Genomic DNA, 27109 nt, shown 5'->3' on the forward strand with positions numbered 1-27109 from the left:
TGAGTGGATATGATTTGCACAAGAAAAGCCAGGGTTGAGAGACCAAGGCAGAATGCCAGGGACTTCCATCACACAGCCCTGCAGGAGGAGCAGTTATCAGTTATCGTCTGTATTGTGGTCTGCTGGGCCAGTAGCATTTGGACAACGGACAAAAAAGATACTAGACAAACTATTGAAGGAGGGTAGCTCTGCTTTTTGTTGTCCTATAGTATGTGGTAGTGGAAGATTGATTACCAGATCTATAATGTGCAACACCTTCCACCCACTGTGTGCAATGCAACTGCTGTTGACAGCGCCTTCAGTGCAAGGATGCTCAACCGACAGTATATAAAAGGGTCACCTCCTCCCTCCTGGCCTGGGCCCCTACAACCACCACAACAGCACCCACTATTAGAACTATAAGACAACCATCACATCCAGCCTCATCTAACTTTTTGTCATGGATTGTTTTTCAACATCTGGTATTCTCCTCTGCCTCACTAAGCATGATCATTATCTGCTGCTGACTGTATTCATGCAGCTGCTGTTCAGCAATATGAGCTGCATTGCTTATTACTTTATTCAAGTGTTATTTGAAGATTTTATAGTAAACAAGTGCAGCTCTGTTGCTTTAATGTTTGACTCACATATTATGTTCTGTGTTGATTGCTGTTCTAATTGGGTTTTTTTCTTTTTGCTGTGTGTATTACCACTGCTGTTTTCACTTCTTTACTGTAACTATAAGTTGTTGGTTAATTGCTGTAGCGTTGCCGAGCATGGCTTTGCAATTAAAAGACCCAATGCTCTGTCATCTTCATGACTGCTGAATTTAAGGGTTGAATTCCCAAGGGTTAAAGGATAATTTCCGTTCTTTACAACCTGGACCTTATTTCTAGCATAAAATACGATCATTTTATAGCCTGACAAGCCAGACTATATCACTAGAATGTATAGTCTGGCAACGACCGGTAGACCTCGGCTCAATCCAGGGGGCGGGATGAAGGCTGTCTTTCAACTGCCTCTGCACGCAATAGGGTAGCGCTACGACTAATCAGAGCAAAGAGCAGGATGACGTTAGCCTGACAAGCCAATTAAAATGTATGTCGTTACCGCGTTAAGCCCGCCCAACAACTCTCTAAACAGATAGAGCGCTGTGATTGGTGAACACAATCGGTGTTCGAGACTCAAAAAGTTCCTATGGCTCGTTTCTAGACCCACCAACGGAGCAAATATTTTTGCTGCCGCTAGGGTGCGTCTAGATTTCTAGGCTAATCATTTTACTCATTTGGAGTTGTTTTGACGAAATTAGCTCCAGTGGAGCGGCGCGTATATCTGTATAATGCGAGAACACGGGGCACGTAATGCAGCCTCAAAAACGTATTCATTTCGCCAATATTTTGTTATGATACACTAGTGCTATTCCCCTCCGAGCCCGTGGTGGCATGTTATCAACATCCGGCGCCTGTAGGTTGACTACTACTAACCTCTTATCTGGATGTCATCTCCGTCCGCTGCCCGGCGCGGCTAACTTGCTACCGCTAATGCTACGGTTTGTTTCTGCATGTTTCTGACATGTCAGAACAAAATGAGGATGAAGTTCAGCTTCCACAGGCTTCCTCTCCTCAGCCTGGACACACTAAAGCTCCGGCTAGTTGCACTAAACATGGACCCAAATGCCGAAGCAGAATGATTATTATCAGAATGAGCCGGGCAGCGGTCGGAGATGATATCATCCAGATCAGAGGTCAGTAGGTCAACCTACAGACCCCGGATGTTGATAACATGCCACCATGGGCTCAGAGGGGAATAGCACTAGTGTATCATAACAAAATATTGGTGAAATGAACGAGTTTTGCGGCGGATAATGTGTTATTTAGAGGCTGCATTGCGTGCCCCGTGCTCTCGCATTATACGGATATACGCGCCGCTCCACTGGGGCTAATTTTGTCAAAACAACTCCAAATGACACCAAAGTTGTCTGGGTGAGTAAAATGATCGTATTTTATGCTAGTAATAAGGTCCAGGTTGTAAAAAACGGAAATTATCCTTTAAATTCCCAATCGATTCTTGTTCTCAAATGGTTTATTAATAGAAAAGAAAACTGCAACTTAAGGAAACGCTACACTGACTTTGGAGCAGACTGAATTCGTGCATGCATCTTCTGTGATTTTTTTTGTAGCTAATGTGTTGTCAAATCGCTGAAGATGTTTTCTGAACTTCCAGCACGTTTGTGTCTTTGCGTAAGGGCTGGACAGAGCCACTGATTTCCTGAATTTGATTCAGTTCAAATTGCAAAGTGCTTGGATATGAATGAGTTTCTCAGGGAAGTAATGTTGTAAATTTAATCTCTAACTTGGTCCATTATTCATATGTTACATAACAAATGGACCCCACACAGTTACATTAATGGACTCTCTGTTTTACATGACTAGCTTAGACATGCAGGAAATAATAGATGTAATGTGTGTCACTAACTACCCCAGTGCACTGGTTACACTGTGTACCAACAGTTACGAACAGCTTCCTCTTCACATATTACTTTTATCCAGCTCTTCGCTGTTTGCATCATTTTTAAGTCCCACATTTGCCGTAAGACTTGCCTACATGCTTTATTAGGACCTGTCTGCCATGTTTGTGTCTCTCTCGTGCAGAGGTGTTGTGCTCTTTGTTGAGTGGACGCTTACAGTAAGCCGCAGGTCATTTCAAACCACCATTTTTATGTTTACATTGAAGTTTACTTTCATTTTACTTACAACCAAACAAAACCACGTTGCAAAGTTGCAGTGCATGCAGCGGTCCAGTGAAGCTAACAGACTAGGCTGAAAACGTAGCTAAGCTACAGTACAGTAGCTTTCATCTCCAGCAGCATAAAACTGTTCAAGTGTATCTCACTGTCTTTGTTATGTTTCTGTATGAATGCATCACAGATAAAGAAACTCTCAGAGGAGTGAAGGATGAATGAAAGTGTGTACTTACTGTTTGAATTCACTGTGCAGCTCAGATACTTCATTTATCGAGCTGACAATTTTTAAGTCATTTTAACTAATGACTTTAATGTCAATAGACCATTTAATTTGTTTTTATTAGCGCTCTAAATGAGATACACTATAATGATCACATCTGTACTGTAAATACCTAAAATATATACACTTTTCACTTTTTCAGATTATACAAGCTGTGGATGTTTTATTTCATCATTTCATGAAAAAATCTCATCCCACCAGAACTCACTGTGACAGCCCTATGCATATTAATAAATTGATCTCGGTTTGGATTTCAGAACATTTTTTGTTTTTTTTCAGCCCAGCCCTAATTTGCATGTGTTGTGATTTTTTGTAATGCACGTTTTGTCAAATTGATGAAGATGTTTTCCATATTTGTGTATTTGCATGTGTTTTCTTAAGGTGCAATGCATTAAGCTGTCAGGGCCGCCGTTGACAAGGCAACATCTGAGCCACACAGTGCAGCCTGTATGAAGTTGAGATAGAGTGAGCAAGGGAAATATGCAATAGCATCTGCCAGATATCTGATAGGAGGTAATAAAATTAGAACAAAATTAGAATTTAGATCTTTTACCCTGCTGCACCCGGGTGCTAAACTCATCTCTCTACTTCATTAGAACAAAACCTAGGCCAATGACATGTAATTAATGTTGAGCAGGGCCCCCTCCCTGCAGACCCAGCCCAAAAAGTGGATCTCTCCGTGAATTAAAAACCAGACATCCTGTTAAAACAGCCTGAAGTGCTGTCACCCAGAAAGGTGATACCTTAGAGCCTCTCTAAAGCCACAGCCACCCAGATGTTATACAGCACTGAGCTCAGAAACATAGGTTTATGACCTACAGTGTATCCAGGTCTAGTTTGTGCTCAGCACAAACTGAATAATGGAATATATGTCTTACTTTACTTTGATTGCCTATTTTATATATAATCATTATGATAGCTAGTAATTTCTCCTCCAAAGAGAGACTTGTTAACTTACCATCTTGTTCATTATAAAATACTGATAAAATTATGGGGTGTGGTGTGGCTGAGGTTGAGCGGGCGCCCTGTAACGCCCGCCAATGTAATAATGCCCACAAACGTAATAAACCACAAACGTAATAAAAATATGCAGCTTTTAATGTAATAATCCTGCAAACGTAATACGCGATTTCCCACAAATGTAATAACTATTACGTTTGCAGAGATTTATTACATTTGTGGGGAAGTGAAAATCTTCAATTTTCAATGTAATAAAATGTAATAACGCAATGACTAATGGTCGTTGTGTTGGTTGTTGTTGTTTATATCTACTAATAGCCTTGACTGTGCGAAATCCAGCTGCTGACTCTCCGCTCCACGATCACGGAGAGCCCACCCCACCCTGCCCACCCCCAAGCAGCGCATCTCTCCCTCTCTCTCTCTCTCTCTCTCTTCCTCCCAACCGTGTACCTATCACAATCAATCCTAAGCAAATGTTTATTATAGAAGCATCTGCAGGGGACAGCGCGTGTCATAAGCAGGAGGACAAAAATGTACACAAGCAAAAGCAAAAGAAGCAAAAGAAAAGAAAGAGGCATCTCTCTCTCTCTCTCTCTCTCTCCCTTTCTCTCTCTCTGGCAGTGACACGCTGTCATTCATTCATATTTCAGCACTGAGACAGCGGACAGCGGCTTGGTCATATTCAGCACTACTAAGACAAAATATCAGCAGTTCCCCGATAAATCCATGGCACTGTATAGTTATGAGGCAGAAAGAGAACTCAACACTGTCTTCTCCCGAAGTAGAACAATATTATATAAATAAATAAATATATGATAAAGACAACGTTTCGAGCGACTGGCTCTTCGTTGTATTTGACTCCGTACAGCAACAATAATAATAATAATAATAATCATAATAATAATAATGACTATATAAGACCCCCCTACAGTGGAGCAGTTTGCAAGTAGCCTATGGTGTGTGTTTTAAATAGATAGCCTGGATAGTTTTACGCATGCCTCTGTCAGGCATACAACAACCACTTCATGCAGTTTAGTAAATTTTTTAGTTAATTTTCGTTTCTTTCGGATTTTTGTGCGTATTATGGAGCCGTTTTGGTCCATGTTTGTAAGTCTTTTTTTCCCCTGAATTATATTTTCTAAAGATGCAACAAGCGGGGTCGGAGTGTGTGATTGAAAACCACCACGGTCTGCTATGAGGGGCCGTCAGGGACATAATTCAGAATTACCACTCACACACACATGTAAAACAAAACACATTCACACACAATAGTAAAAACTTCACACACTTACAAGTGAAATGCTTTCATAAACACAACTGAGACACTTTCACACACACAACTGAAATGTTGTGCTCTCATACACACAACTGAAACGCTTTCACACACCCAACTGAAATGTTGTGCTCTCATACACACAACTGAAATGTTTCCACACACACAACTGAAACGCTTTCACACACACAACTGAAATGTTGTGCTCTCATACACACAACTGAAATGTTGTGCTCTCATACACACAACTGAAATGCTTCCACACACACAACTGAAACGCTTTCACACACACAACTGAAATGTTGTGCTCTCATACACACAACTGAAATGTTTCCACACACACAACTGAAACGCTTTCACACACACAACTGAAATGTTGTGCTCTCATACACACAACTGAAATGTTGTGCTCTCATACACACAACTGAAATGTTGTGCTCTCATACACACAACTGAAATGCTTCCACACACACAACTGAAACGCTTTCACACACACAACTGAAATGTTGTGCTCTCACACACACAACTGAAACGCTTTCACACACACAACTGAAATGCTCTCAAGATTTCAGTGTAACAGGAAGGCGTTTCAGTGTAACAGGAAGGCGCGTTTCACTGTAACAGGAAGGCGTTTCACTGTAACAGGAAGGCGTTTCAGTGTAACAGGAAGGCAGCTAAAAAGAGGAAGTGTGGGCTATTTTTCTTCTTTGGAGCATTCTGAGGAGGCACATGCGGCCTACATGTAGCCTACCACGTTTACATGATGTTTTTTAATTCGGAATTAATTATTCTGAATGAAATAGTTCGGAATTAAAATATTTTCCTTCGAGTTTACATGGAAATAATAATTCCGAATTGGGGTTTACATGGAAAACACATTAAATCGCCTTTATTTAATTCTGCTTAACGTCTGGGGGTCGGGAAGCGTTCTGATTGGACAGAGGGTACACGTGTTTATGTATTTACGTCTACCGGAAGAAAACAAACTCCATTCTCAGTGTGTGAAGTGAACAGAGCTGCAGCCGCGAGCCGCTCCGCTGCTCCTAAACTTAACAACAACTTAGAAGCAGAAAGTTTCTCCTCTTAACTGCCAGGATCGCCTTCCCTGGGTGTGTGAGCCTGGCCGCTGCCGCCACTGCTATGGCGGGGAAGGCGAAGCTCACTGATAGCCTTCCCCGCCTGGCCGCGCCCAGCGGCGGCGGCGGCCAGGCTCACACACCCTCACTGCCAGGATCGCCTTCCCCGGGTGTGTGAGCCTGGCCGCCGCCGTGCTCCGGCGGGGATCCTGGCAGTGAGCTTCGCCTTACCCGCCGGAGCAGCAGCGGCGGCGGCGGCCGGGCACCGGGGTCTGTGAAGCGGGTTCATGAAGCCTGGTTGTCCCGACATGACTCACTCACTGCGGCTGTAACGTTGTGTTGTAGCCGAAAAGTAGGCTACAACACACACAACATAACGTTACAGCCGCAGTGTTGTGAGTGAGTCATGTCGGGACCAGAGCGATTGCTGGTCGGGACAACCATGCTTCATGAACCCGCTCCACAGACCCCGGTGCCCGGCCGCCGCCGCCGCTGCTGCTGCTGCTCCGGCGGGGAAGGCGAAGCTCACTGCCAGGATCCCCGCCGGAGCACGGCGGCGGCCAGGCTCACACACCCAGGGAAGGCCATCCTGGCAGTTAAGAGGAGAAACTTTCTGCTTCTAAGTTGTTGTTAAGTTTAGGAGGAGCGGAGCGGCTCACGGCTGCAGCTCTCTGATCTCGGTTCACTTCACACACTGAGAATGGAGTTTGTTTTCTTCCGGTAGACGTAAATACATAAACACGTGTACCCTCTGTCCAATCAGAACGCTTCCCGACCCCCAGACGTTAAGCAGAATTAAATAAAGGCGATTTAATGTGTTTTCCATGTAAACCCCAATTCGGAATTATTATTTCCATGTAAACTCGAAGGAGAATATTTTAATTCCAAACTATTTCATTCAGAATAATTAATTCCGAATTAAAAAACATCATGTAAATGTGGTAGGCTACATGTAGGCCGCATGTGCCTCCTCAGAATGCTCCAAAGAAGAAAAATAGCCCACACTTCCTCTTTTTAGCTGCCTTCCTGTTACAGTGAAACGCCTTCCTGTTACACTGAAACGCCTTCCTGTTACACTGAAACGTCTTCCTGTTACAGTGAAACGCCTTCCTGTTCTGAAATCTTGAGAGCATTTCAGTTGTGTGTGTGAAAGCGTTTCAGTTGTGTGTGTGAGAGCATTTCAGTTGTGTGTGTGAAAGCGTTTTAGTTGTGTGTGTGGAAGCATTTCAGTTGTGTGTATGAGAGCACAACATTTCAGTTGTGTGTATGAGAGCACAACATTTCAGTTGTGTGTATGAGAGCACAACATTTCAGTTGTGTGTGTGGAAGCATTTCGGTTGTGTGTATGAGAGCACAACATTTCAGTTGTGTGTGTGAAAGCGTTTCAGTTGTGTGTATAAAAGCGTTTCAGTTGTGTGTGTGGAAGCATTTCAGTTGTGTGTATGAGAGCACAACATTTCAGTTGTGTGTGTGGAAGCGTTTCAGTTGTGTGTATAAAAACATTTTAGTTGTGTGTATGAGAGCACAACATTTCAGTTGTGTGTATGAGAGCACAACATTTCAGTTGTGTGTGTGAAAGCTTTTCAGTTGTGTGCGTGGAAGCATTTCAGTTGTGTGTATGAGAGCACAACATTTCAGTTGTGTGTGTGAAAGCGTTTCAGTTGTGTGCGTGGAAGCATTTCAGTTGTGTGTATGAGAGCACAACATTTCAGTTGTGTGTGTGTGAAAGTGTCTCAGTTGTGTTTATGAAAGCATTTCACTTGTAAGTGTGTGAAGTTTTTACTATTGTGTGTGAATGTGTTTTTTTTTTACATGTGTGTGTGAGTGGTAATTCTGAATTATGTCCCTGACGGCCCCTCATAGTCTGCTCCCCGTTCACGTATCGCCTCCTTCGGATGCCGAGACTTTGTGATTATTAGTTTTAAAACATCATACGTCATATATGTCAAACAAGAGATTACAGTTTACGGAGCGCGTTTGAGCCCCGGACTCCGAGACGAGAGGAGAATGACACTGGGTCCGAGCCTCTGATCAGCAGGTTTGGTTTTTAGCCAAGAGCCTCCACTCTGCCTGCAACAAGCTCTAAGTCATTTGTCAGTACAATTAGTCCCAAGCAGTTTAAAAAATGAAACATAAGCTAAATATCCTGCATATTTTCTCTTTTGCTCCTCTGACCAGATCGCGTCCATAGCGGTGTGTTGGCAACGGTCTGTCATACAGAAATAACAAAGTAACACACACGCATCACATTATGAAAGTGCTTGTGATTTTTTGGGGGCTAAAGTGGGGGACAACAGAGCTGAGCCAGGTGGAGAGCGTAGCTATAGCGCACACCCTAGTGTACATTCCAATGATAAGTTAGTTTAACATTAGGTCGGAGGGTTTTCCCCCTACCTGTTTATTGACAGGGCTGATACTGACAGAGGACACATATTGTGATTGACAGAGGGAGATAGCCTGATTTTTTAAAAAAGGTAAACACAACACTTATCAGTCTAAATAGGCATATAAAGGTTTATTAATTCAATTCAATTTTCCCGCAGACAGCGGCGAGAGAGAGAGAGAGAGAGAGAGAGAGAGAGAGAGAGAGAGATGCGCTGTTTGAGGGGTGGGCAGGGTGGGGTGGGCTCTCCGTGATCGTGGAGCAGAGAGTCAGCAGCTGGATTTCGCACAGTCAGTAGGCTATTAGTAGATATAAACAACAACAACCAACACAACGACCATTAGTCATTGCGTTATTACATTTTATTACATTGAAAATTGAAGATTTTCACTTCCCCACAAATGTAATAAATCTCTGCAAACGTAATAGTTATTACATTTGTGGGAAATCGCGTATTACGTTTGTAGTAGGCAGCGGCTATTACGTTTGTGGAAAATGTATTACGTTTGCAGGATTATTACATTAAAAGCTGCATATTTTTATTACGTTTGTGGTTTATTACGTTTGTGGGCATTATTACATTGGCGGGCGTTACACGCCCCATATAAAGGAGGCTATAGTCCTCGCTGCAGCCAGCCCCGGTTTGAATCCCCGGTGGCCCTTTGCTGTGTGTCATTTCCCCTCTCTGTCTCCTCATTTCCTGTCTCTCTCTGACTATCATATCAATTAAAGGCATGAAAGCCCCAAAAATACGTATAGTCGTGTTGTGACTGCAACCACATGGCCTTTACTAGTGTTTTCTGCGCTCTGCAGGCTTTTTTCCGTGAAGTTAAAACTGATCATGTACATACTCACTTGAACTGTGACAGAGATAAAATGGCTCTGATATGATAGGGATGCCCATTCTATCTTTTTAAGTGGCTGAAAAAGACCTTTGACTATTATTATTAAAAGCTGGTTCAGGGTTAAGTGCTTGTGAAAAATCTCTGCTAATGCATTCCTGTCTTATTGAGCTGTATGCTATATAGATTACAAAGTAAATGAGAAAAGATTATTTCGAAGCTAGAAATAGAACTTGATGGCCAAATAATTTGTGTAATTATGGAAAGTCACGCTATTGCCCTGCAGCAGAGCCAACACAGCTGTGGATCCAAGGAGGATGTTAGACATAAATCTTGTAGGGCTTTCCCCCCCCCCCTCATTGACGTCATTGACATCTAATTGCAGTAGAGAGAGAGAGAGAGAGAGAGACCAGCTCAGTTGTGAGAACTAAGGCTGAAATTAATTTTAGAGCAGTTATATTGGTGTCTCTTGAAGCCATGTGTGGGCTCTCTGACAATGGCAACATGGAGCAAGTACAGCTTAACTTGTAAATTCAATGTAATGCACATTTTAAGATTTACAATAATACTACGCTGGAGATAGATTCTCACCATGACTGGATCGTTTATAGATGTGTGCAGCCAGAACAAGGTCTCTCTGTGTGTTGCTTTGTTACAGGTGCAATAATAATTGCACCTGCGTGATCTCAAAGATGTGGAGAATGAAATGCATTTTGTGTTATACTGTCCATTCTATGACTACAATATGTCAGACAAAGACTGTTTAGTAAGGTAGACCCAAAAAAATGAATTTGTGTGGTTGGACGATGTGGAGAAGTTGAAGCGTCTTTTTCAATTTGATATATTTGCATATTATATATATATTATATATATTTGCGTATTTAAAAAAGATGAGCAATGAGAAGAAGAGCTATATACTGTACAGATGAATGTTGCTAGTAGTATTTAGTTGTTTATGTATGTGTGGTATGTACATTTGTGTGGTGGGTAATGCCAACAGGAAGGATTGTCTAGTTTTTGATGTTCTTAGTAAGTGTGTCTTGTAATCCCATACGGGATGGGCCACAATTGTGGCACGACACGAAAATAAAATATTCATTCATTTATTCATTCATTCATTCAATTACATCAAGCTCTACAGGAGAAGATGTTTTGACACCTCAAGTAGGCTATTGTGTAGAACACCACAAGTGAGGAAGTGTGAAGGCTATTAATAGGACTTGAGAGCATAGATACAGTACATGTATTTCAGATTAATGGTTACGTACGTTCCTATTAGTCATTTTGTTGATTGTTTGGACAGCCATCATGCATTTCCTACTTCTCGTGACACGATCCCCCCTCCTCTAAATCAATTGCAGTAACTTAGATTTCAGTTTTCAGAAAGAACAAATGTTTCAATTTGTATATTGTACGTCTTTTCTAAAATTAAAATAAAAAACAACACAACTGGATGTCTCACTGAGAGGCAGTGAGTCTAATAGCTGCATTACACTGCAAGGTGGCACATTTTCAACTTATCATCTCATGAGTGTATTTGAGAGGTCACTATCACAAGGGAATAGATCTCACGGCGTCTCTCAGATGAGCCATTGTTTTCCAAGTCATCCATGAGCCCACTGACAGTAATAACATGGTCTATTTAAAGTTGTAGCCACACAATGACAGTTAGAGAGATTTATGTGAGAGTGCTCCTCTTTAAGGCTTCCTGCCCCATTTTCCCCCCGTTTACAATAAATTGTCATCGCTGCAGGAGGGCCTGCCTGTCCTTTGTGGAAATGTGTTTATCTTTTCTATGAGTGTGTGTGTGTGTGTGTGTGTGTGTGTGTGTGTGTGTGTGTGTGTGTGTGTGTGTGTGTGTGTGTGCACGTGGATCATTGCAAAGGAACATACAGTATTCATTTATATGCATGAGGCTCTCATTAAGTCACATCATGTTTTTTTGTAGTTTTTTTTTTTTTGGTTTAAAGCATTATCGCACAGAGTAGATGAGAGAGAAATAACAATGATGACATTTACATTCCTTGCCATGCATGAGGCAAAGCCAACACGCTGTTTTTTCTGCAACGAACCTGAGACTTAAAATTTGGTGATCGCCATCTGTTGCCTCCTAACTAGAAATGAAGATGGGTTTGCAGAGATCCTAGGCTTTTAATCCCACTCAGATGTGCAGTCATGAATGAATGAATTAAGATGCAAAACTGACTATTATGCAACAGAGAGGGATTTACAGACTATACATAGATGAATGTTGTTGCTATGACCATTTGTCACAGCACAAAGCAAAATAAAACAGAATTAGTCTCAAACAAGCAAATTGCGTGTTCAGTAAATGTTCAGTTAGGATTCCCTGTGTTGGTGCCGTTTTGCCTCAGGGGATTTAATTTGATTCGTACTGTGAAGAATCAGGGGAGTCTAAATAGGTATTTGTCAACAATATAACAGTTACTTTTACCAACCTTGTTTAAAAAACAAAGCACACAGCATCACTGAGCATAATGCTCATTCACGCCGACTTCCCTCTCACCATCTCCAGGCAAATTAATTTCTGGGAGTTGCCTTCAGCTGCAGTTCTGGGCTTTGCACAGCTGTTGCAACCAACTGCAGCACTTTAAAACTCTCTCAGTGCTATGAATCATTCAGTTTGGCGAAATATCCAGGAACGCTGGATTCACGATAAATGATGAAGTACTTAATCATCCTTTAGCCTCATTAATGAAGCACAGAGCAGAATGCAGTATTCTTAAATCAAATTAAAGAAAAAATATATATCTCTGTCACTGCAGGCAAAATCTAAACTAATGATCATATCATTGTTCTTCTCTCCCCTGCCCCACTTCTGGCTTGTCATGCACTGCTAATATGGACATCCACGCAGGCTCAGGTCAGTGCTGTTCATTCTGTACATATACTCTGTTTTAGCTAATGAAGAGAAATTGCATGCCAGATCTGTCCTAGTCACATAGCCCTGTGACCCCTTTGGTCTTTTGGATGAGAGAAAGAACAATAGCGTGATTAGAGAGTGTGCTACATGGATAGAAATAATTAATGTGAAGTGCATTTGGATAATATTCCATCTCCTTTTAAACCGTAGGAACTCAGCCTGACATCTTCTACAGAGGGCTGTCATTATAATGTGAATAGTCGGTAAATCTTTTGAGAGTGTCCTCACAGAAATTGAGCCTGGTAATATCATTCTTGTATTGCCTATCAAAACAGAAAAAAAAATCAGAAGTATCTCTCAGGGAACAAAGGAGCAGAAGACTGCCCGCATAACATTTAACCAATGACAGGATCCAGTCTGTTGCAGCAGATTTTAACTGATGACCTACTGCTTTCCACCTCTCTCCTCTGCAATAAGCACTTGTAAATGACCTACTGTATAGATGGACTCAGGAGAAGATGCTGTAATTTTCTGCTCTTTCTTTGTGTTGCAATGCACCAGCTTTACCTTGCCAACAAATAACACAATAGCTATCTGACAGCTTGGTTAGTGCTATGGTCAAATGATTCCTCAACTCACAAATGGTGTCAAGTACACAATAAATAGTGTGTATACTGTGGAAAGTGACTTGAAAGTCGTTTGTCCTGGTGATAAAAATTAGCTGTTAAATTGGAGCTGGGTTTTTCACCGTAGCACTGGAGAAAGTGGCAAACAGAGCAGCTGCCAGTTTACCCAGCAGGGGCATCTGTGGGGACAGATGGGAGATGATGAGGGTGTGTAATTGGCATCTGTGTGGCCCGTAGGGGAGGGAATACTCAACACTTCTTCCCTCTCTCTCTCGTCGGCTCACACACACACACACAACACACACACCACACCCATTACAGCTTGTCATAGCTTTTCCCACAAATTGTCCTCTGGAGTATACCTTTTAGTGTGGCAGACTGTTACATGGATTGAGAGTAAACATGTGTTTACAGGAGCATTGCACTGGCTGTTCCCTTGGTTATACAGACATGCCAGACTTGCTGGTTGAGTGGGGAGAGGTGAATCGGCTCGATATCCAGCCAATTACATCCTCAGCTGAAGAGCCTTTTGCCATGGTCATTGTTGTTTTACACACCCCATGCTGTTCTCTCCATATCATGCAAAGGTTTTATTTCAGTGTGAGTAAAATACCACTTTGTTTACTCCTGCTCTCCTGCAGTAGTATGTTAAGTGGCCATCAGTTAGTTCAGAGCCTCTCTGTGGTGTAAAGTACACTGTTGACAATCTATCGCGGTGCTTTCAATTACTGTTAAGCCTGTCGTACTCTCAGTGTAGAAAATATGAGGGGCATCATCCTGATATTAATCTCCAGCATCTCTACACTAAATGTTTCTTCTCTTAAGTGGTGGTGGTAGCTCTGCTACACACAGACTTCAGAGAAGCATTTTGGAAGTCACATAAAATTGCTAGTAGACATGTACAGTATAGCTTTAAAGGGATAGTTCAACATTTTAACATTTTTGACACAATTGGCCCATTGCCATAATCCCTATAGTTTTAGGAGTAGGTTCGTTACCTTAAACTGTCAGTGCAAGCTATTTTTAGAACGGCGGAGCAGAACCGCAAGCTGCTCAGAGCTATGCTACGGAGGCTATTGGGATTTGGTTTCCTTCATCAAACTCATCAAATACACAATCCAACAACCTGCACATTCACCACACTATGAGATAATAACGGGATGTTACGAGACAGAGTTGTTTTCGAGGTAAATACATGCAAAACCGCTGATGCTGTACCCATCGGCACCAGTTCTTCAGCAAGCAGTCTCTGCATTTACTACGAAAACAACTCCGTCTAGTAACGTTCTGTTATTATCTCATCGCGTGGTGAATATGCAGGTCACAACTTGTTCACGAGAGCGTTTTGGAGTTGTTGGATTGTGTATTTGATGAGTTTGATTAGGGAAACCAAGAAATCCCATGAACCTCCGTAGCGTAGCTCTGAGCAGCTCGCAGCTGTTCTAAAAATAGCTTGCACCGACAATTTAAGGTAACAAACCTACTCCTAAAACTATAGGGATTATGGCAATGGGCTAATTTGCCAAAATGTTGAACTATCCCTTTAGATTAAAGTGAGAATTCGTACCTAAAGGTTTTCTTTGCCAAATGAAACGTATGAATAGAGGTTTTTACCTAGAGACCCCTCATTAGTGTAATATGAAAGGCAAAAGACTCCCTAATATGATCTCCATTCACTGCAACTGTTACATGTTCATGAAGTACATGTGAGAGAGTGTCTGAATGTTTTGTTCTTTTTTTTATCTTTTAGGCTATACACCACTGCTTTCTTCCTATAATCATTATGTCTCTTCCCTCTGTCTATGTGTGTGTCTGTTCATGTGTGTGCTTACTCATGCATGTGTACAGGTGTACGAGGCCGTGCCTTGCCACAGTGAATGCAGCCAGTTCCAGTGGAGGACGGAGCCCTGGTCCATTTGCACCATCAACACAGTGGATGACCTGCCAGCCTGCGGAGAGGGAGTCCAAAGCCGCAAGATCAGGTCAGTGAGCCGGTTCGGCTTGGCAGGCTGCTGGTCTGGCACTGCAACACACACTGGGAGAGGTAGACTGGCAATGGTCCTGTAGCTGGCACTCAGACTGCTCCGGACATTTGCAATGCCAGGTGACAACAAACAGTGAAAACAAAGTACTGCATCCTAATGAGTGTTGTTAGAGTTGTTTTGCAGTACCTTTTTAGTGGTGTAGTAATAGCCACAGAGGACAGGAGTGAAGTGTTGACCTTTTCTACAGGCAGTACCGGTAGGTACAGGTTGCTGGTATTTGATTGCGCACAATCAGAAGCAGGAAATGTCAAATAGGGAAACTGTGTCACTGTATCAAATGCAACTGGATTGGTTTTATGAATCATACTGTATGCCTTACCTTCAGAATAGATTAAAAAACATGACTTATTTGCAGCAAACATCCACACTGTCCTTTTCTTTTGTGACACAAATTGAGCCCATGTTTCAGTTTTATAAAGCTAAATGTTAAAAAAAAACAAAAAAAAACACACTTGGAACAAAGTAGAGAGACCCTTTTGGATAAATATATAATCTATATTAATAAAAAAGGAAACTAGAAACTCTCAACTGAGAAGAGAAACAGCGAAATCTATTTTCAGTTCAAAACTTAGAAATAGGTTTTGAAACTTCCAAAATGGACTGAGTTAGCTGTTGCCCTGGAGACTAGTTATACAGCTGCATCTGCTGTTCTGCCAGGTGTGTGAGGAAGGGAGCGAGCGGGGAAGCCAGCAGCGTGGACGACAGCCTGTGTGATCAGGAGGAAATGCCACCCAGGGCCCAGGTCTGCTTCCTGGCCTGCCCCAGTGACTGTGTTGTGACCCCCTGGGAACCTTGGAGCAACTGCTCCCCGGTAAGAAGCAATAACTGTGTGAATGTTTTCTTGGTTGGATGACAGATTGTTGAGTAGCAAGCTGGTTGATTTATTGATATTATTGAAAACGTGTCCACAACCTACAGCATATCACCAGAATTTAAATAGAAGATGGAGGCACAGATGGCTAGATAAGTGATCAGTAATGACGCACATTTGTCAAATGCCTTAGGTTCTTAAGTGTGTATACACTATATTTGAGATTCTATCACAAATACACACACTTTATAGTGAATATGTAGTTTTTTCCTCTTTATCTAATACTTGAGGTTTATTACTTAAAAATAAGCCTTTACATTTTACATCTTGTCAAATAATAATTTATTGGTTTAGTTAAATGGCTGTAGTATAAATTCACTTCACAACACTTTCACATAATTTACTGGATGGAATAATACTGTATATCAAACCTTTGCTCCTCACAGCCGCACAAACACAATTTTAAATCAGCAATAAATAAATCAAATAAATTCTAATTTCAGTTTGAGCTCTGCTTCATTTATGACTCTTATAATATCCCACCGCCCTCGATTAGTTACAAAGAGATTTATGAAGGAAATCAATCAAGAGCTGCAATACTGTTACAAAATCACTAATCGAGCTGTTTTGATGGACACTGGTGAAGTGTTGAGATTTGCCATTTAAAGCATAATGGTTCATCAAACTCAAATTGATTATTAAATTTAAAAACAGGTGTTCATTATTAGTAGGCTAACTGTGCTGCACCCAGATGTTTCACAGCAATGTGTGATCTGAAAATAACAGTTTCCACTGCGATGCATGTGAAGTGAAATGGAGTTCATGAATGTACCTTTGTTCTCCAATGAAGGTGAACCCTCAGGCTAGAGCTATGTAGAATATGCTCCTCAGTGATTATAGCCACAGGCTACTGGTTATGTGGTCAGGTTGGCATGGTATAGGCTTCCTGTCAAACGTCACAGTTGAATGAACTGGAGTGTTGACGTCAGAGAAGGACCAGTCTGGGGCAGAGAGACAGAGAGATTGCTTAATTAATCTGAGGTTTCTCCACAGACATTTTGTTTTATTCAATCATTCAATATGTAAGCTTTGGCACAACTCTAAACATCAGTAGAAATCAGCCATTTAATGCATTTGAAGATATAACAGTGTTTAAAGCTGTAAACTTGAAAGCCAATTGAACTGTAACAGCCATATAAAATGGATATAGATGATTTGTTTCTACAGTTAAATTGCTCCTGACACACTTCAGCACATATGGTACAGTGGGGAACATATTTATATTCAACGACATGTCTATTCTTTAATCTGTTTCCTCTGGCACATCTTGGTGCACATTCTCAAATGGTTATGATGAGAGTCAACAGCCTCTGTCTTGAAACAGAGGGTGCAGCTCCCTGTGGGTGAAGGGTAAAGGGTGAAGGTCTCCGGTCAAACATCAGAGGGTCCAATTATTTCAGATTGTATTTGTAGAGTTCCTGCACCCAACATGTTTTGATGTGTCTGTTTCAGTATTCTGCAGTTAATACGCATTAGTTTGTCACTCAGACCAGGATTGTATAACTGGTCACAATTTGAGATAAATTACCAAAACTGTGTGCTACTGCGCGAGAGACGGATCAAGTGAAGCTGTGAAGTAGTGTAACAGAACTGTGCTGTGATTTCACACTCAATGTTTTAGCACTTACTGGTAGCTCCTCTTGCAAATTACATATGAACAGATTTAATTTATTGATTTTGTAAACTTAGTGTGTTTTATCGGGATAGGTATCCATTGAGATTGTGAGAAAATTCCTTTCTGAACTAATCTCCCAACACCCTGAAGGTACAATTGAGCCTGCAGATTACAGGGTCTTGTGTTGTATGTAACATACAAATGCAAGTGTGGCGACTGTGAGACTGTTGTGAAAGTATTAAAAGCACAATGACTGTGTAGCCGATTCATGAAGCTCGCACAGTGGTGCCTCATTAGGAGGTGACAGTGACTGAGGTGCACGCCCAGATGTGTCAGGAGCAAAGGGGCAAATGCTGCTCAGTACAGACCTTCATCTTTTTTCCTGTGAGACTGAGCTGACAGGTCCTCCACTTTCTACTCACAATTTCCATTTTCAGTGTGACTTGAGCGGTGTGAAAATTTTCATCATGTCACCTCTGTCCTTTGGTGGATATTTGGTAAATGTTACCCTTCTAATAATTCATCTGCTAATTACTATCGCTTTCGTCTTCAGCTGCCTGCAGCCGCGTAATTCATGTTTCTCCCGCAGGCAACCTAATTTGCAGGATTATGGAGACATTCAGCCTTAAACTGGAGCATTTATAGGACACAGTCAGCAGCACTAACTATATAGCATGTGTCAAACAATGTTGAATTCATTTTAATCAAGTGTCACAGTTCTTTCCAAAGCCTCAAAACCTATGCGTATACACGTTTGTATCACTATAGCTCCATCATCTCGTTAATACATTGCTCTTAAAAATGAGTCAGACTGAAACTAATGCAGTTCAACTTCAAAAATGTTAACAGAAGCTAAAAGCACACTATTTAGAAATACTACGGTACGTCTGTGGTGCTACTCCCAGGTAGTATTAATTTCCTCATTAATAAGAGATACTACCACATCATTTATTTAAGACACAGGTTACTGTAGGTCCATAGAGGAACAAAGAAATAAAACAATTAAACAATATTATACTCATGAGATTGTTTTCAAGTGGCAGAAATGGGTTTTACAGCTAATTCAATTTAATGAAATTTGAATGAGAATAATTGAAGAATTTAAAAATGAATAATAGGAATAAGAGTTTGTTTATTATTTCGAAGCCACTGTAGCACAGAGACAAAATGCCAGCAATCATGGCCGTTTACTCCAGGTTTGCAATATAGAGGTCATAGACTACTATAAATAATATTGTGAAAATGGAGGGTTAGGTTGATGAGCTTTAGTTGAGGAGGCATAATGATGTAAACAGCCTCCTCTTTGCTCAGTGTGGCTAGACACGGTGCAAATGTTGCCTCATATCACATCAAGTTGCCTCTAACCTCACTCAGCTGCATCTGTGGCTCCCATGACTTCACTAGCTGAATCACAATGAGCACCCACTTTATTACCAACATTCAAATTTTGATATAAGTTAACAGTATTAGGAGAAAACATCAATTTTAAATGGTTTCTGTACACCGTTTTCACTCTTTTCTTTGCTACCTCTCAAATGTTTCCTTCAAATAGGATAAAATCTCCCCATAGCTTTAAAAATATCTGATCGGTGCAGCAACTACTCGTTTAAGGTATTTTTAGCACACCCACAGCAGTTCTTCACTGGCATTTAAAAAAATCCTTGCTGACTTTTTCTCAGGTTTATTTAAGGTAATCTGCAGATATTTTTCCGTGAATTTAAAAGCCAATGCTCTTGAAATGAATCATCTACTGTATAAGAATGACAAAATGTAAATTCGGGTTTGAGGCTGTAATAAAATCCTTAGTATAAGGCCACAAGTGCTTCTATGTCATAGGAATATCTTTTTAAAAACTAGATACGGATGTGAAAGAGCAGCAGCTACAACTGTCATTCTGTTAGTTACATCCCCACACAAGTTGGATCAGGTTTGGCACATTGTGTTGGAAGCCAGGTTTCCGAACTATGTGGTTTGATAGTAGTAGGTTTCATTAATTTTGAAGGTGATAACTTTAGAACTCAGATACTGCAGAACTATAGAATCAGTGCACACCTCCACAAAATCTAAAAGCTCGGTGCCAGACAAAAAATGCATACAGTAAAATGGCAAGGTCCGCACATACTGTAATAAAGAATAACTTTGGAGCTGCTTCTGGTGTGCAGACCTTGTGTTTTGTCAAGGTGATAACTTTCTCATCACTCCCTCATTAGATCACCTACAGTACTTAAGATACCACTCATTGAATTACATTGCCTCTGAGGATGCTGGGCTGCACTTCATCCTTGTTTTTGTTTTGGCTTTGTCTCCTATTGTCTGGATCGATCTACAGTAACATATGTTGTTTGAAAAGGTGGTTTGTTGTTTTGGTTGGAAATCACAGTCCTCAGTTGTGTTTTTTTTCCAAAAGCAATGAATAATACATTTGATGTATTAAAATTATCACAATACAGAGTTCCTGTTTTATTTATCAGGTCAGTATTTTAAGATTTTAATCAGACATGAACAGAACTAATTGAACTGTTAAAACTAAGTTTGTTGGTGCAAAATATTAGAGCATTACTCACATATTAATGCAGGGTTTCTTGATTCTTCCCTTAGGCTGCTGTTATGAACACAAGCCAATGTAATTATAATGTGTTGGTACTGTAGGTAGGTCATAAATGTGAATGCAGGAAGCCGCTCTCAATTTCTTGCTGAAAGACTTGGACTCCAGTTGGTGTCACCCCATCTTTTATTCTAAAACTAAACCTTGACATTTTTGTGCTGTCACTGTCGTACAGCTGTGTGACCAGGGTACAGCACGAAACAGGAGTAGACACATCCTCCGCCCCCCGGCCTCAGAAGACTCTGTCTGTCCAGAGCTGGTCCAGTCAGAGCCCTGCATCCCCAACAGCACCTGCTTCACTTACCAGCACAGAGTCTCAGGTAGGACCGTCTGTACAGCCAGTCCGAGCTACAAGTGGATGACAGACTATTGTTTACATCCAGTGGGAACATATCGAATGAAATGAATGTGAACCAAGAAAGTTTTCCTGTCTTAACCCACTATATTATGAATTTTTATATTGGTTTTGTTGCCTCAGGGTGAATATGCACTATGATGCTACTGAAACCCCGAGGTCTTCTTTAGTACATGCAATGCAAGGAAAATACTGTACTATTTATTATCCGCTTGTGTATCAGTGCGTACGTGAGAGGAGTTAGCCTGTGTGTTCAATTATACAGTAAATGCACAAACACGCACATGTTACTCTGTGAGTGACAACTCTGACCTCCCAAAAAGTCTCTTAAACCTGAACCACTTTCCAACCTCCCAATCCTCACTGTCTGAGGAACTGACCTTAACTGCACCATGTTCTTTTCACCCATAAAATGTTCTTGCATCCGTCTCCTATAAATATCAGTGAATAGTAAAGCTAAAACACTGACTATTGTTATAATTATGTGAATGTGGTCTAACTGCACAATGTTGCCCTTAGGCAACAAACAAAGAAAAACTGCTCAAGTTATATAAATGAAAAGTGAGTATTTAAACAGTCAAAAAACTTTACATAACTTAAACTAAACTTAAATAACTTTATTGATCACTCTCTTCCAAACATATTACTGTGAAAATTAAACCACAATTAACCGTTACAATAGGAATAAAATGGGGAATGTATATGAAAACAACTTTATTCCAACTTTATTCCAACTTTATGGACAGCCGTTTACATGTACATGGTGAATTCCATTAAAACTCAGGGTTCAGATTTTTTCCAAGTTCCAACCCAAATCTATAACACTGTTTATTAGCCATTTACTGTATTAGTCTTACCATCAGTATGCAACTTTTACGTGCAGACACATTATGTTGCTCTCATGTGCAAACTATATTTATGATTTTATCTCCTGGTATTAGCTCATAGTGCCAACATCTATAGCTAACAGGGTTGTCTTTTCAATTTGTCACAACAACTCAGCTGTGACATCGTTCCCAGCTCCGACCACAGAGGTAACAGCAGCTTTGCTCCCTGAAAGAACTGATCCACTCCCACATAAAAGGTCACATCCACTTTGACTCCTACCATGTCTGATGATAGCTGATAGATTAATGTCAGATTTATATATTTATTTTTATGTAAAGTGGCAGTGTGAGGTCTAAGCAGCCGTAGTGTTGCTGTATAAAACAGACGCTGATTTCTGAAATGGCCGCTCTAACAGGCTAATGTACTGTACGCATGCTTTGTCTGTCTTTCTGTGTGTGTGTGTGCGTGGACTGCAGACTGGAGTACGTGCCAGCTGAGTGAAAATGCCATCTGTGGTCAAGGATCACGACTGCGTCTCCTGGACTGTATTCGCAGCGATGGCAAGATCATGAACCTGCAGACGTGTGAGCAGGTAATCACTGTGCTGAAACACCTTTGCTTTATTATGGGAACCCGCTGTTTGAAAATTTAATTGCACAATTATAGCAGAAAAAAAGTCACATTTTCACAGTCTCACAGATATGGTGTAAATATTTTTTTCCAATATTTTGGGATATTGAGATTTAAATGTCAGGCAATGTCAATACAGTACACACATGTGGTGCAGCAAAAAGAAAACACTGCAAAGGCACTTAGTCTGAGTGACCTTTGAATAAAAAAATAACAGGATTTTCTGTTTGAAACAAAAAATTGATGCAACGTTATTCCTTTCCTTCGCTGTATGTTTAGAAATTTAAACCAATCCAGATGACAATGAATGAATGAGAAGTGATTTGAGCCAAATTATACAGTAGGGATCTCTTTACAGGAAGGATAAAATATTACACTCAAAGATTAAACTGTTCTGAGAACATTTTGAAGTATGAAGTATTGATTGATGCCACAGTTCTCCGGATCTTTTTTGTTCCCATTGGCTCATGCCTTATTGAAAGCCAAGTTGCCCAATTTAAGTGAAAATGTTGGATGTAATCTCACTCCCTTGTGTTACTTTAAGCAGTTTGCCATCAAGCCAAACACAATTTCTGCACAATTTTCAAGCAACACACAGTTGTAGCTCCTTCTTCCTTCCTTTTTATGTGCACAGATATTGGTGCTGTTAAAGATGCTGCAAGTTATTGTAAATTCAGTATCAGTAGGTGCGACGTTTCTCATTGGTGTGTGGCAAACTGGATATTAATCTTGTTCTACAACCTGCAGTTAACATCTGTTATATCCAGAATCATATTACAGTGAGTGAAGGGAGCTTTATTGAGATGAAGGCTGTGATGCTGTCGCCACAGTGTTTGGAATATTGTTTTTTAACAATATGTTTGCCTCAAATAAATATAAAGAAAATGTGCAATTATAGCTCAATAACATTTGAAAGCAGGTTTAATGGTAAAATTGCTGCATCACTGTCCTGCGATGAACTGCTGCTTATTTACAATATGGAAATGTGGGCGCTTCCTCCTCCTTGTTAGTGGAAATAATTAGTTAGCCCTCCTCACAGCACTGCTCATGTTTTCTACAGTTCGGCCTGATCAACAAGTGGGAGCTGTCACAAAGCTGCACGGTTGACTGTCCTGTCAGCTGTTTACTCTCTGATTGGTCGCCGTGGGCGGAGTGCTCGCACACCTGCGGTAGCCAAGGTAAACCCTGTGAGCAAACACACTGAACTTAAACCAACGGGAACACCAACCTGATGAACAGACACACTCGACCACATGTGCAGCGCCTCATTATTCCGTCTGCTCAGGCTTTCTCCAAGATGTTGAATTGTGCATGAATACATTTAAATGCATTAAAATATTTACAAGTATGTGTAATCCAAAGCCTTATTATACAGGGAAACTGTGTGCTGCCTTTTTTCTTTTTTTTCCTTTTTTTCAATAATGTATATATTAATATTCCCCATCCTTCATTATCATTCTGTATGAAGCTGAGTTTTTTTTATTAACATAAGCAACTTTGCTTTATGAGGTTACATTTCAAGAATCGCAGGTTCATTTAAACAAAATTTCGTAGAGCTCACCTTTACAGATGTCATAAATAATTTAGTGTGCCTAAATAAAATATATACTCTACCTCTGCATGATTTCAAAATTGCAATTAGTAATCACCAACCTGTGGCATGCCGGTCATCACTTAGAGAAAGTCAGAGTGTAACCTCATGCAATATACAAACGTTAATGAAGTTAACCTGAATGCATATATTGTTTCTTTGGCCTCATGAAGCCAAACTCCCTGAGAGAAAGCTTGTTTTTCTGTTAATTAGAGAGACTCAACTGTATCTTCTTAAGTTCATCAATATTAATTTGCCGGGAGCTCGTCAGCTGTCTGTTTCTTCACAATTAACCCCTCCTTCCAGTAAGCTCACAGTAGCACTAAACTCCAGACTCTCTCCTTATGTCTCTGTCTCACAGCTCTGTCGCTGTGGCTCGGCTGCTGCCACTCTCTCAGTTCATTCTCACACTTTGTGAAACACATCTGTCAGGCCTGATGAGGGATTTGCATGGTATCTGTGTCAGATGAAGCAGGGATCTTGTTTTGTCAGGATGCCAAGGGAGTGTTAATGTTTTTGGTTTGATTTTTGAGATGGCAGCGCTGAAAGTCTGCTGTGTCTGCCTGGGGCCCATAGAGCTCAGCATCTCCCCTGGCATAACACACACACACACACACATACACACACACACACACAAAATGTCTGTCTTAAGCTGATGGCTGATGTCTTCGCTAAGCCTCACGGGAACTAGACACTAAGCTGCTCTGCAACATACCAAACCCACTATGTGGCCACTTCTTGTTACTGTTGCCATTTACAGTACCAAACATTTCCTGTCACACATTATTAATGGCTCACTTGAACAAAGCACTTGTGATGAAAACTGTAAGATCTAAGCATAAAGTAGTGTGGTGACACAGATGTATTGTGCGGCTACACTAATTCCTCTTTGTCATGAGGGAAATATTTCACAGGCTAAAGAGAAGGCGTGACCCCTTTTCTAAATGAATGATCCATTTCTTTTAGCCATTTGTTTTATTAACTGTTATTTTATAGGGTCTTATATTTGTGCAGTGGTGCCTTGATGTGTCTCACCCAGATGCACATGTAGTTTAGTGTATGAATCCCACTGTGTTTTTGTCCTTTATTCACAGTTTTTATTATTTATCAGTCTCTCCTGTTAGCTCTGCACAGTAGCTTGGAACAATGTCACTATTTTTGAGTTTCTTACACATGCAAGCAAAAGGAGCTCTCTGCTTCAACATCCAGCTCGCAGCTTTCAAATGCACTCAGCTCTCCTCTGGTACATTGTTGCTCATGACAGCGTGTTGTCCTTGATGTCCTGCAGGTCTGACTGTGCGCACACGGAGAATTCTGCAGGAGGCTCATGAGGAGGGTCGTCCCTGTCCCAACCAGCCCACACAGACCAAACCATGTCCCATACGGCCTTGTTATATGTGGCTGCTGAGTGACTGGTCCCCATGCACTGTAGAGGTATGTCATTTTGTTTGATTGTTTGCCATCAGTACTTTTCTCTGCATCACATTTTTCATATATGAATAAGCTGGATTTACATCACACTTAAGTGAGTTTTTCTCAAAGGAACCCTTCTGACCACTGGTTGTGCTATAGAGTAATAATAAAGACTTTATTAAGGACACAAACCAGAGGTCCATAGTGACAAAAGGTACATAAAAGACAGACAATAAAAACAAGAATACAACAATACAATACAAACATACGTCGGTCGCAAACATAGCAATCATTATATATTAATGTTTACACGAGTTCTCATTTGCATCTCTGCTTGCACACACCTGCATGAGTGGCACAAAGCATTTTCCTGACAGAAATTACACACTTTTTCACAGATGTTCAGATGATGCAGGTTTTAAAATGATCAAGGAATCGTGTTTTGGGGATTTCACATGTTTTTTAGACACATGATGCATTAAGCATATTTTGTAAATGCTGATTATATTGGCTTGTGGAGTTTTCTTTTAACAAACAAAAGTAATGGAAATATTACACACTGTGTGTTTTCTTGAGGTTGGATAGAAATGCAACTCCTTTCTCATAAAAAGCCATTATTTTTAATTTATTCTGCATTTTTTTCTACTCATGTTCACTAGCTTTCAGTCGCCTTCTTCTTTGTTTTTGTTGATACATCACACAACATGCATAGAGTAACACTATTGGTGAAACTATGAATTGCACCACCTTCACACGTACATGAGCTACCAACAAAGTGGATATCCACTGACAGAGAAACACCAACTGCACAATTAATGGCCAGTAACTCAAAAGGGAACTGTTAAATTACAGTTATAGTGATATTGGATTTCATACAATCCAGTTCAGTCGTTTTCTAGAAACTCTAATGTCATTAAGTATCAGTTTCAGTCATTGACATCTCATTTACTGAGTCATTAGTCTATGTGATCAACATTTTTTCGCAAATTGAGTTGAATAAATTTGTCTTACAGGACTTTCTTTCGTCTTGTGCTGTAGTGATGAAACATCTGAACAAGCTGAAACGGATGTGTGTGTCTGTCTTTAGGGAGCAGATTGCGGTGAGGGGCTTCGGAGAAGGAACCTGTCGTGTGCTCTCCACTGGGGTGACTGGCCCGAGTCGCCTCCTCAAATAGTGGACGAGGATCTTTGTGGAGACAAACTGAGGCAAAATATTCAACAGGAGATGGAGCAGCCCTGCTTTGTTCCCTGTCCAGGTAAAACTACATCATACACATTCATGTATGATAATCTCTGCTTTTCAACTCATATTGACAGACACTATATAAGTCATTACTGTTAATGGAATTGCATGAAATATAATTAAATCATAATAAGCTCAAATGGAGAAAAATTACAAAATTGCATGAGTTATTCATTAATCTCATCATTTGGGATTCATAATACCTATAATTATTTGGTCTGGTTCACTTGCTTTAAAAATCAATGACCAACTCATTTGCTTGTTTCTGTCAATACGGTGTCCTCTCTCTTGCAACCAACTGACATTTCCCGCTGCTCAATAATTATTGCAAAATCAATGAATTTCATAGATTAACTAATGACCCTTTTAGCTCGACATTATCTGGGCGATACGTTCAGGAACAATGGGGAAAAAAAGAAACCATGTTCACCTCGATAAAAGAAAGTTCAATCCTTTTATTAATGCCGCAGCTAAACGAATCTAAAGTCAGCGCTGTGTGACTAAGAGAGAGACAGATTTCACGATCAATTACGGGACAGCACTATTGATTTTTACACTACATTGTGTAACAACCCAGGGATAAATGAAGTGTGAAAAATCATCCTAACTAACTGAAACAATTAACAGATCACACTGCTGAGAGCAATCACTCTGCCTATCACAGCCATGCAATTAACAGCTACAGTAGCGGATTCTACATTGGCAAAGCACACATCGATTTTCCAATGGTAACAATTCAACAAAAGTAGATCTAAATAGGAATGGCTTTGATTACACTTATTGTTTATTCACTGCTATTGGCTGTATATGACTTTTCGGGGTTTACCCTAACTTACTTTAGTATGATGCAGAGGTGGGAGAAAGTCC

The 27109-nt window shown here is 40.7% G+C and overlaps 1 protein-coding gene across 1 annotated transcript in view; it reads left to right on the forward strand.

The window, feature by feature from the left end:
- thsd7ba (thrombospondin, type I, domain containing 7Ba) overlaps positions 1-26836 on the forward strand; it is a 214034-nt gene extending 187198 nt beyond the window's left edge. The window contains exons 17-24 of the mRNA XM_085764206.1: positions 14895-15028; positions 15749-15902; positions 20358-20502; positions 21842-21957; positions 23056-23173; positions 24875-25020; positions 26087-26255; positions 26820-26836. Of these exons, the coding sequence (XP_085620332.1) occupies positions 14895-15028; positions 15749-15902; positions 20358-20502; positions 21842-21957; positions 23056-23173; positions 24875-25020; positions 26087-26255; positions 26820-26836 (999 nt within the window). The remainder of the gene's footprint in view (positions 1-14894; positions 15029-15748; positions 15903-20357; positions 20503-21841; positions 21958-23055; positions 23174-24874; positions 25021-26086; positions 26256-26819) is intronic.
- Positions 26837-27109: the final 273 nt, after the last annotated feature.

This window comes from Trachurus japonicus, chromosome 21, assembly GCF_045865225.1.
Source record: "Trachurus japonicus isolate A0001 chromosome 21, Traja_1.0".
In the NCBI taxonomy this organism is placed as follows: domain Eukaryota; kingdom Metazoa; phylum Chordata; class Actinopteri; order Carangiformes; family Carangidae; genus Trachurus; species Trachurus japonicus.